This window comes from Syngnathoides biaculeatus, chromosome 4 (genome assembly GCF_019802595.1).
Source record: "Syngnathoides biaculeatus isolate LvHL_M chromosome 4, ASM1980259v1, whole genome shotgun sequence".
In the NCBI taxonomy this organism is placed as follows: domain Eukaryota; kingdom Metazoa; phylum Chordata; class Actinopteri; order Syngnathiformes; family Syngnathidae; genus Syngnathoides; species Syngnathoides biaculeatus.
In genome coordinates, this window is record NC_084643.1 from 29,007,155 (window position 1) to 29,019,396 (window position 12,242).

The window sequence follows — 12,242 nt, forward strand, 5'->3', positions numbered from 1 at the left end:
TTAATGATGCACTTTGGAGTCCCCCCCCCAAAAAAAAAAAAAAAGAAAAGAAAAGAAAATCATTGTCTGATTTAATCTTGTCGGTTTCACGTTTTCAAAGAGCTGCAGACATGGCCGGGGAGTTTTCTGTGGAGTTGCCCGAGACATCGACGAGGAGAGAGAGCTCTCTTGTTGAATACTTGAAAGAAGGAAAAAAACAAGCCATCCCTCCTCTGAGCTTCCTACGGGGGTCACTTGCCTATTTAAGATGTATTTATCTGCAAATTTTCCTACGTGCCTGAAGAATTCTCTGCCGGGACTTGTGTTAATTTTTGGTTCATTAAAACTGATAGTTTTTATTCATTTTTAGGCTATTCTTCGCCTGCATTTGTGTGTTTAATGTGATTTTCTCTTCGCGTGAAAATATATCATTCACCATTATCTTTATGCATTTATTGTGGTAGAATGTAACTGTTTTGTTTCGATTCCTCTTTTTTTCCCCATTGTGCAAATGTGTCATTCATACTAAGAATATTATAGATTAAAACTTGATCTATTAAAAGTTTTATTTCTCGCAATAGTTTCGGAAAACACAAAAAAACGAACATTGTCCTATTGAAAAAAATCTATCTTTAATGACTTGTGCAGTCGCTTCTATGGAGGTTGTAATTGTACAATGTACGCTAGATGGCAGCGCGATCCATTTTTTTCAAACTCTCTTGCACGGAGGGAGAAAGCCTGCAGAAATCCTCAGACAAAAAGCCGGAATCCCCATGCAAATTCCCCAAATAAGTTCACATGATTGTGAATGAGCGTCATTATTAAGACATTATGTGACACCGGCTATGTAATTATTCACAAGAAGGGACCCGGCTAATTGCTGCATTTTTTTTTGACTATTATTTTTTCTTTGCTGCCACATCTTTGCGCGCTCAGTTTTTTTTTTTTTTTTTTTTTTTTTGTAAAGCGCTATTTGCGCGCAGAATTCTACTAATTGCATCCTGGTGTGTTTCTTTCACAGTGCAATGTAAGTATTTTAATCAGCGACGCTGGAGGCTTTGCGCGGCGCATGTACCGCAATGCGCATGCCGAAGCTCCCACACGTGCACGAGCTTCCCTTCCAAGCATTGACACTTGCATTTTGGAATAAAGACACTAGTCCAACACAACATAGCGCTATCACAAGTTGAGACCACTGTTGAACCCCCCGACCCCAATCGCAGTTTTAGTGGATTATTTATCCTGCGTAAAAGCTTTGTCTACCCCCTATTTTTTTGCTCGTTCTTTTATTCTGTCCATACACGGTTTCTTCCTATCACGCTGTCTCTTTCTTTTCTGGCCACAATAGACGACAAATACTAATCAGGTTTCAAAGTAAATAGCAGCGCCGAGGCGAGTGAGCTCGATGTAAATTGTGGCTGTCCAAAATATAGAAAATGGGGGGAAGAAGAGAGAGCCCCCAGTGGTGAGATGACAACGCTGCAAAAAATATCCAAAATCACGCTCAGTGGAGACGGCTCGACGGAAATGATGAATTCTATCAATAGAAGAATAAAAAAAATGAGATTAAAAAAAAATTGACACCCGGTGGTCCTTTAGAAGTAAAAACAGTGGAAACCAAATATGAAGGGAGAAAAATGAATCACGCCATCCAAGAGCATTCCAAATGATCCTAATATTCGAAATGAGTGCATTATTTGGGTTTGATGAGATTTTTAAGAAAGCAAACGTTATGATGTGGTTTGAACATGCCCATCTATAAACTCGGACACTTTTTGCAGCACACAGAGCACGAGTGGGACTCTAACCAATGGCGAGCGAGAGAGGGCTTGGCTTTCACCTCAGCCTCCCATTTCTCTCTCTCGCTCTCTCTCACCTCTCCCCCTCTTCCTCCTCCTCCTCCTCCTCCTCCTCCTCCTCTATGCGGGGCTCTGGCCAGTCAGTCGCCTTTGATTATCAGTCTCCAGCAGCCCCTCTCTTGGCTCCTTGACACGAGCACCATATAAGGCGCAGCGATCTCCATAGAAACGTGTCAGTTTCAATAGTAGTGTCAAAGTTCACTATATACAGACATTCGCGCAGATCCCCCCGTTTCGGAAACATTGCTCTGCAGCTCCTCTTCCTTTAAAGCATTTTTGGAGGCTCTCTCTTCTTTTTCTTCTTGCATATTCCACTAGTTGTGTTGTGTTTTTTTTTCCTTTCTGCTGCCGCCGCTGCTGCCTTTTTCCCCCCTTCTGTGATATCTTTTCTCCGCGGCTCCAGCTGGAGGACAGGCGAAAGTCTTTGCACGGCGTGGACTCTATTGGCGGCTGCTCGCCTCGAGAAGATGATGATGAAGATGACGATGAGCTTTATTTAAGAATATAGCCGCGCCAAATCTGCAGTTTTTGTGTGTGCGCGCGTTCGCTGCTGCGCTGCTCGCACGGCGAAGACTTGACTGGTGGAAAAGGAGAAAGGAATTTATACACCGCAGCACTTTGGATCCAGCTCCCACCACAAGAAGGTTTTTTTTTTAATTATTATTATTTATTTCTAGAAATACTCGCTCATGTGAATTGGTCTCTTTTCGTGGCTATTTTCTATCAAAGTGCAGTTTTTTTTTAACACCCCCCACACACGTCTGGACTCGCCTTTTCCTTCAAGATTGGGGATTCCTGAATGGCTGAGTGCAATTTACCTTGGAACTGGCCTCCCGATTCTCGCATATCCTGATCGGGTCGTCCCCTCCAGCCGTCTGCCGCTATTCTGAATGTATTGATGCCCCCTCCTCCTCTATGAGATTCCGCGCACCGATTTGACTTTGCAGCCGTCTCGCAGAAGAGCTCCTTTTTTTTCCTTTTTTCTCCTATCCACGCTCCAGAACCAGCAGCGACCATTTCGCTCTATAGCACTTTTCGGGGCCGAGATATGGCAATGGTAGTTAGCGTGTGGCGCGATCCGCAGGAAGACGTGGCCGGAGGACCCCCGAGCGGCCCCAACCCAGCAGCGCAACCGTCGAGGGAGCAGCAGCAGGCGGCGTCGGCGGCGCCGCACACTCCTCAGACCCCGAGCCAGCCGGGACCGCCGTCCACGCCGGGCACCGCCGGGGACAAGGGCAGCCAGAACTCGGGGCAGAGCCAGCAGCACATCGAGTGCGTGGTGTGCGGGGACAAGTCGAGCGGCAAGCACTACGGCCAGTTCACCTGCGAGGGCTGCAAAAGTTTCTTCAAGCGGAGTGTACGCAGGAACTTAACGTACTCGTGTCGCGCCAATAGGAACTGTCCCATCGACCAGCACCACCGGAACCAGTGCCAGTACTGCCGCCTCAAGAAGTGCTTGAAAGTGGGCATGCGGCGGGAAGGTGAATATCTATTTCGAAAGCGCGTAGCGCACTTGCATGCTTCCGAACGGACGGAACCCTTCGAGGGCTTGAACAAAGCATTTGGTCTGCTCGCTTCTCGCTGCAGCCAGCGGGCCCGGTTTTTCTGCACCGATACGAAGCACCAGTCAACCTCCTTCTGTTGTTTATAAATGCACATTGCTCCTGCCGGGCTTTGAAGTGTGTGTGTGTGTGTGTGTGTGTGTGTGTGTGGTGTGTGTGTGTGTGTGTGTGTGTGTGTGTGTGTGTGTGTGTGTGTGTGTGGTGTGTGTGTGTGTTGTGTGTGTGTGTGTATCTGTGTGGAAGTAGCGTCCAGAGACGCCCGCACGGGTCTCCCTGCTGGTCTCAGCTAGCAGACGGCTCCCACTCGCTCAGTCATGGCGCTCAACTTGACCCCTTGTGCTCTCGGTTGCCTCGACTGCACAACTTCATCAAGGCGTCGAGGCCTTTCGGCAGAATTCAGGCGGACTTCCGTCGTTCACATGTGAAATGTTCCGGTCACACTCAGTGTAGGCTCAGCCTCGGACTTATTGAACTGGCGGTTTATTAATATTCCAAAACAATGACAGGAATCCTTTTATTTAAAAGCGATGCTTGGATGTGCATGAAATTCAAAAGCAACATAATTTAGAGCGAGAATTATCAATCTCGGTTAAAATATGTTTGGGCGCTGTAGGGGTTGTTGCTATGGAGAAACAGCACGCGATAATATCAACGTAATAAACGGCTCACCTTGGCGTCGTGCACTTTCAAAAATATGAATGTATGCCGGAAATGTGGACTATATGTGGAAGCGTGTTTGTGTGTGTGTGCGCGTGTGTGCGTGTGTGTGTGTGTGTGTGTGACATTGTAAATACTGAAGCAAGGAGAGTTCCGTGTTCCAAATGGGCCACTTTGCGTTCGATTTGCAAGTTCAAATTCAGCCTGCTGTGCACGTTGCTCGCGATGAACAATGTTTGTGAGTCCTGGATGCACATTTCCTCTTCTTCTCTTTCTTTTTGTCAGCGGTTCAGCGAGGACGAATGCCTCCAACCCAGCCCAACCCAGGCCAGTACGCGCTGACCAACGGGGACCCCCTCAACGGCCATTGCTATCTCTCCGGATACATCTCGTTATTGCTGCGGGCCGAGCCCTACCCCACGTCCCGGTACGGGAGCCAGTGCATGCAGCCCAACAATATCATGGGCATCGAGAACATCTGCGAGCTGGCGGCTCGGTTGCTCTTCAGCGCCGTGGAGTGGGCCAGAAACATCCCTTTCTTTCCCGACCTGCAGATCACCGACCAGGTGTCCCTTCTCAGGCTGACGTGGAGTGAGTTGTTTGTGCTTAATGCCGCCCAGTGCTCCATGCCCCTCCACGTGGCCCCCCTCTTGGCCGCGGCGGGCCTGCACGCCTCGCCCATGTCCGCGGACCGCGTCGTGGCTTTCATGGACCACATCCGGATCTTTCAGGAGCAAGTGGAGAAGCTCAAGACCTTGCACGTCGACTCGGCAGAGTACAGCTGCCTCAAGGCCATCGTGCTTTTCACGTCAGGTGGGCACCACACGCACGGCCGCGCGCACGGGACCCTTCGTGCTCGCGCCTCAACTTGGAAACAAAAACAACTCATGGGACTTGACGATATGTTTGGCGCACGCTTGCAGGCGTTATTTCTTTTATTTGAACAGAGCCCGCTCCAAAACTTTGTTGTCGTTGTTTTTGCTGGGTGGTCGTATGTTTTGAAGACGAACGGTCACAAATGTTCACTACACACGTCAAACAAAATGTGCTTAAAAGGTGCAAAAGTCCGTCAGTGCGTGACAGCCGCCAAGAACACGACATCAAATAATCCACGGGAGGGGAAAGACGGAGGAACAGTTCAGAAGGGTCATTTTTCGTCACACTGAACGCATCGCACAGTGCAATAGTAATTAGCCACGTATTTAAGTCCTACGGCGTTTATTTTATTAGAGATCCCAACTCTTTTGTCATTTCAGTCGTAATATAATATTGAATCTCCGAAAATATGGCTGAATCATCAAAACATATTTAAGAAGCAAAAGCAACAACTTGAAACTAACACGGGCCGAAAACTTCGACGTTAACTCGCCCACAAGTTTAGACCACAGTGCCACATTTGTTTAGAAAAAAAGGTAACTCTTAAACTTGTAACTTTATATTAACTGACGGTGCTGTAAATTATTATATATTTGCTAGATTTAGTATGACAAAGATTTTATGATCGTTATTTAAATAATTAATTATTATATTATGTAATTCACATTTGTAATTGCATCCAACAAGAAGGAACCCCAGGGCCAATATTCACTACTCCATTCATTATATTATATTATATTATATTATATTATATTATATTATATTATATTATATTATATTATATTATATTATATTATATTATATTATATTATATTATATTATATTGAAATCCCAACTAGACCTGTGGAAAACATAGACTACATTTAAGTAAGTAAAACACTACAAGCTGACTTTTTCCAGAAGTAACACGGCAACCCTACAAAATGGGAAAAATATAAATATATAGGCCAGACACCTAGCAAAGACGTGGTGCATCTCCACGCGGATTCGCCAAATCTCACTTTTTTGACCGATTCTCGTGGCTGATTTTTGCCAAGTCACCTTAAATTAACCCTCGAATGGGAAGGGAAGGAAGGAACAACGTCATGTTTTTCGGCGTCCACTTACGTTTGTTTGATAGGCTTCAATGTGTGTGTGAGCGTGTGTGTGTGCGTGTGTAGGGAGCGGAGGGGGAGAGGGGAGCAAAAGCAGGTTGTTCCTGCGTGGCGCTTTGCCAGCAGCGGCGTGGATTATTTGCCTTAAATAAATAACCTCCGCGCTGTCACTATTTGATGCATAAATAATGGTGGTCGTGTTTCAACACAGTCGACTGACATCAGCCCCTTATTGACATCTACACTAAGCTGTGTAAATGGTGGTTTGCAAGTGTGTGTGTGTGTGTGTGTGTGTGTGTGTGTGTGTGTGTGTATGTGTGTGTGTGTGTGTGTGTGTGTGTGTGTGTGGTGTGTGTGTGTGCTCCCATGTCAGAGTGTATTGTTGGGTTAGGGTGCGGGACACACACATTCACACGCACGCTCACAGTGGTCTGATTGACAATTTAGCAGTGTGTGCAGCTTTCCACATTCATCTGTATCCTTTCTCTCTCTTCTCACCTGCATTTTTATTGAAAAGGGAGAAAATTCTCGATTAGATGGAGTTAAAGCATATTGCCTGCTTTGGTTTTAAAGGGACACTCGGGCTTAATCCAAAGGGATTTGCATACATGCTTCTTTGAGCAGCCTCGCTAAGGTCACGCTAAATCACCCCGAGATCTCAGGGTTGCCCTCGAGTTCACAAGGTCATTGTGTCTGGGCCGCACTGAGTTATAGCTCACAACTCACCAATAGGCTCAAAAGTACACCCCCGGCAAACTCGCCCTTCCTTCCTCGCCCAAAAATGCCATCTAGAGTGCACCCCCTCCCCCCGCCTAAAAAAAAAAAAAAAACCACACACACACAGTCGAAGACAGTGGCACCGTTGCTTCATACTGCTTGTTCTGTCTCCAACTGAGGTTGTGGCTGCTTCAACGGAAGCACAACACAATCATTTCAGCAGCTTTTTATGTTCTCGCTAAGTGACTATTGACTTTAACCCGCCTCTTTTTCTTATAATAAATGTGATCGCTTCTAGCGGCCGAGCACCCATATAGGTTCCTTGGCGAGAAGAGAGAGAGCGAGAGAGAGAGAGAGAGAGAGAGAGAGAGAGAGAGAGAGAGAGAGAGAGCGAAGAAACAGGCCAGAGTGGTCTATGGAGAGAAGAGGCGAAATGACTTAACAGCTTACTGCAGAGTAATTAGGTCACATTACAAGCAGAGCATTTTCGCATTCATCAGGGCCGTTTGGCTTTCCTTAAAACTTGAATCTCCAGAGTGCAGACATCAAGAGCACGCTGGCCCTTGGGCCCTGGAACACCAACCGTCTGCATTTAAAATAATAATAATAAATAAATAAATGAAAATGAATGTACACTATTTTACAACCACATACTGTATTACTATGTATCACTAAGATGACCATATTTTTGTCAATTGTGTGTGGACGCCAGTTTCATTGGCTGATTGAGAGCAGCACGTTTGTGCTCGTCAAGTCAAGAAGGAGTCATGCTGAAAAATGGCCACCGAGTGCTCCTGCGTGTACACCAAGTTTGCAAAAGCTGTTTGACGGATCAAAAGATGTTCCAAAAGCGCAATTGTCGTCCTTTATATGATATAGAAAAGCGGGATGACAAATCAAGTGTTCATTCAATGGAACTGTAACACCGGGGTGGGGGGGGGGGGGGTCATTTTCACACGCATTTAGGATTTACAATTTAAAATTATATTGATTGTGAGACGAGTCGTATCCCGCCTCTAAATAAGTACCTTATCCCTAACAACTAAATCTAAAATAATACGTAATGCTGTTTGGGTGAGGTTCAGTTTCGCTTTCCTCAAATGAGAACAATTTTGAGGATGCGTGATCCTGGAAAATGTCGACTTCATGTTTGCTGATTTCATGATTTCAAAAGTGCGCTTTTGAGTTCGTTTGGGTTCTGGGGCTGCTCCAAATGAGCCCAAGACGCACGTAAACGCAAATGCAAGTTGCGATGGGAACAAGGATGATTATTTTTTTATTCTTTTTTTTTTTTGTCACAGACGCCTGCGGCCTGTCGGACGCTGCCCACATCGAGAGCCTGCAAGAGAAGTCCCAGTGCGCCCTGGAGGAGTACGTGCGGAGTCAGTACCCGAACCAGCCCAGCCGCTTTGGCAAGCTCCTTCTGCGGCTGCCCTCCCTCCGCACCGTGTCCTCGTCCGTCATCGAGCAGCTCTTCTTCGTCCGCTTGGTAGGTAAAACTCCTATTGAAACCCTCATCAGGGATATGCTTTTATCCGGGAGCAGCTTCAACTGGCCTTACATGTCCATCCAATGATCCTAATGTGACCCTCCACAAACACACACACCCATAAATACACGTACACAAAGAGAGGACACGGACCAAAATTCAGCACCCACCCTCCTCTAACAAGGCTATATATAAGACTTTTTCCGACAACTTTGGAAGACTTTTTGCCCCCCCCCTGCCCCCTCCAATAACCCCCCCCCCCCGCCCCACTTTCCTCGTCTTCTGGGACTGAGATGGAATATGTACAGAAAAAGAGTGGAACTGGACTTTACACCTGTGTAAATCCGCCCTCATCTTCAAGAACAATACTCGTCATTTTGTAAAATACTAGTCTTTATTTTCTTTTTTTGTAAGAAAAATTACAAACGAAATGAACAACATCATATGCGCAGTAAGGAAAAAAAAATCAAGACTTAGCAGGAAAATAATGTTTCCAAGCAATTATAAGAATTTGTCCTGTGTCTATGTACCTCTCTCTGTTTTGTATTTTTTCTGGTTGTAAACCAGGCTTTCTGTGATTCTATACTAATAATTTTTGATATAACCTTTTGCTTCTTATAATGAGTGCGGTATATGTTGTCGAAGCTATGTTCTCCAAGAATTAAAATTGAAGTTATAAAAAAAAAACAAGGAAAAATATTATGAAATTTAGACAATAAGAAACAAGTCTAATCGCTATGACAATATCACCACTGATGGTTGAACTTTTTTTGTTGTTGTTGTTTTTTGTTCTTTTTGTTTTTGTTTTTTTCTACACGATGGACCTGCAACAACAAACTGACCCCTTCCCAAAATGCCCCACCCGCCCCCCCACCCTCCAGGACATTTTTACCGAGAGGACATCTGGGGAACCCCCCACCTCCCCCTTCCCCCTACATCCACCTTACACGCCCGCATCCCCCTCCCTGTTCCCTATCACCCCCACCCCCTCCCGGCGGCCATGAGTGCGATCATCAGTCAAAGAGGAGAGACATGAAAAATCAAAAAGCACTTTTAATATATCATTTCAAGTACATTTTTTGTTTGTTTCGTCGTTTTGGGGAAAAAAAAACATTGTTTCTTGAATCTTATTGGTTGTTGCCTTCAATTTGCTGACTCCATGATGCAGCTTTTTTTTTTTTTTTTTTTTGCAGAAAGGCTCGGTTGATGAAGTTGTGTGATGGTGACTGTATTATTAAAAGACAAATAGGCAACGATGTCTGTCCCCAAGCATTTTCCTCCTTAACAGCCGCAACAGTAAAAGTCACAATCAATGCGGATGATCTGCATTACAGTAGTCGCCAAATAACAAAAAAACAAAACACCAACAAAGTATCCAATCTCCTTTACCTTTTTTTTAAAACATCAGCCGTGCAAAAAATAATAAATAAAGACAATAAAATTAGCCCCGCTGCAAAAGTGCAGGCATGGTCAGCATGAGAAATGTACTTTATAGCGTGTAAACCGTGTGTGTGTTTTTGCAGTAAGTTCTGTATCAACAACCCCACCCCACACCCTCCCCTCCAAAACAGGAGTTCCACTTAGCATCAATTCTCGCTGTCCTTGCACATCTTCGTGGAGAAAAGTGACACATTTCATTACGAATTAGCCTATAAAAAAATCTCATACCAAACGCGACGTTTGGGTGGGACTTTGTCATTTTTTTTTACTGCCAGCAGCAGCAGTTCATTGTTAATCATCAGATGCGTTGCGGCCCACGTTTTGACTCTGTGATGACAGGGGGAGCAGTGAACGCATCGCGCGGTAATGTGCGCCTGTCGCCATACTGTACGTCTCACCTCTGCTCGGAAGGGGGGAGTTCCTCCCTCGATGTGTGTCCATTGCTTGTTTTATTCTATATGAGGCGTGTCCATATTGCTTGTCCTTACGTGATCCCTTGCGCGATGATAAATTGGACTCCCAGTCGACTTGGGTCAAGCTTTTCGTGTGGCATTGGTGCAAAAGCTGATTGTTTTTTTTTTTTTTAATGTCGTGTACTTCCGCTTTTTGTTGATTGATAGCATTACGTATCGGAGTTTAGCTAGAAGACGCGGAAAATTGTGATCTAGCAGAATTGTGCACGTTTTTTCTCTGCTCGATTGCTTGCGGGGTTGGAATTGTTTGTTTGGCTTGAAAAAGAGCACGAGAAAAAAGCCCGTGCAGGCGGGTCGTTGTGGTTTTATGTAGCTGTGGACTAAATGCTTTGCTGGGTTATTAAACGCAGCGTACAGCTGCTTGTCTCCGACATAATGTATTCTAAATCCCTCCAGAGTATAACCATCTTTTATCCTCTCGCTGAGAGCATTTTGTCGTACAATTGTTAGACTACGGGCTATATAAAGCGAGCGGCAGATGAAATAGTGGCATGTGTTCCTAATTAACGTTGTGTACGGGTAACACAAGAAAACACACACCCCAGGAATCCAGGGGAAGCATTCAAATGTCTTTGACGTCATATCGCAGCCTGGCGGATTTCAAATATTTGGCGATCGTCAAAGGGATCCATAATGCTACTTCACTGCCGGCACTGTAGGGGAAAAAATGAAGTGACGAGGGGGGGGGGGGAAGTGCACTTTTCTGGAGACGGACGTGTCCACTTTCAGTTCAGCTTAGGGGGGTCTAAAAAGCGTTAAACAAGCATTTAGCTTTGTCCGCTCTCATTCATCAGAGCGCAAGTGAATGACTCCCAACACGAGAGACTATTAGTTTGCTTTTTACGCAAGCAGCTGGATGCGATTTCACGTTTGAAGTGTCTGTGTGAAAGAAGAGCATTTATTATGCTTGCGACATGTCAGTGGGCCCGGGTCGTCTTCTGGCGCTCAGTGTGCGCCGGCCGGCCGGTTTGTGCCGTCTGGGCGCAATTCGCGGTATTTGAAGGTTCTTTCTCTCGCTTTTATTTGTTTGCATCTTTTCCTCAAAAGGAAAAATAGAAAAGCAATGCCAAATAAAATAGTATCACAAGATGTTTATTGACGCTTTCATTAAGGACAAACATCTCTAATTTTGTACAGCATGCAGGCAAACTCGAGCGAGTGGTGCTTCTCGGAATGTCACTGAACGCAACACAAAGCGACACTTCCTCGTGCGTGCGCGCGTTAATGTTTGTGCAGGTTGTCATAGCAATGTGTCAGCGCGAGTCATGTTTAATTTCGGTGCGCGTCAAAAGCGCGCATCCGCGATCCTCCAGCAGTGAGAGCAGATTGCTGCGTAAGCAGATCCTTTTGTGTTGATGTAGGAAGACGTTTGCTGTATAGAACGTTCAAGGCTGATAATATCATTGCCTGGCCGGATAAATAAAGCATTGGCCAAAAACCATCGGGTCAGCTATCGATCTGCTTTCTCTCCCCGAGGAGGAGGAGGAGGCGGAGGAGGAGGAAGGGGAGGCGGCTAGAAAGAGAGAGAGAGAGCGCGAGAGAGCGAGGGGGGGGTGTCGAGGGGGGGGAGCCCACTCATTAGCATTCCACAGCCATGGACTAAACGCTGACAACTAACAGAGATATCCAGCTCCACACCGCTGCATGCACTCGCCTTTGTCCTCTCCCCTGCCGGCCCTTCATTTCGCTCTCATCACAGCCACCACTCTCCTTCTTCATTCCTTTCTTCCTTTCCTCTTCTCTTCTCTTCTCTTCTCTTCTCTTCTCTTCTCTTCTCTTCTCTTCTCTTCTTCTCTTCTCTTCTCTTCTCTCTCTTCTCTTCTCTCCTCTCGTCTCGCGTCCGCACAAGAGCCAGAAACCTCCCCAGAAAAAAAGAGGAGGAGGAGAGGAACGAGAAGGAGGGGTGATGTTGTAAAAGCTGTGCAGAAGTGACAGCGCTAAGCGCAGCGGATTTAGCTAGGACAGATACAATTGTGTGTGACTTGACAAAATAGAAGGCGGGAGACGTTTGGAATTGAAACTGCCATTGTGGGTTATTTTAAACCAGTCCCCCTCCAAAAAAGGGGGAAGGACATTTGAACCGCTCGGTTTACTTC

At 45.8% G+C, this 12,242-nt stretch overlaps 1 protein-coding gene across 3 annotated transcripts; it reads left to right on the forward strand.

Annotated features, from left to right (window-relative positions):
- The first annotated feature begins 1,902 nt into the window (after window positions 1–1,902).
- nr2f1a (nuclear receptor subfamily 2, group F, member 1a) lies at window positions 1,903–9,410 on the forward strand. 3 transcript variants are annotated; one of them, XM_061816198.1, is made up of 4 exons: window positions 3,037–3,151; window positions 3,234–3,319; window positions 4,343–4,870; window positions 8,046–9,410. In XM_061816198.1, exons 2-4 carry the CDS (start codon window positions 3,307–3,309, stop codon window positions 8,318–8,320), a joined length of 816 nt encoding a protein of 271 aa, XP_061672182.1. In that variant the 5' UTR covers window positions 3,037–3,151; window positions 3,234–3,306; the 3' UTR covers window positions 8,321–9,410. The 3 variants fall into 3 exon arrangements, with proteins under 3 accessions (XP_061672181.1, XP_061672184.1, XP_061672182.1); XM_061816197.1 differs by having other exon boundaries at window positions 1,903–3,319; window positions 8,046–9,409; XM_061816200.1 differs by lacking the exons at window positions 3,037–3,151; window positions 3,234–3,319 and adding an exon at window positions 1,905–2,482.
- The last annotated feature ends 2,832 nt before the right edge of the window (window positions 9,411–12,242 follow it).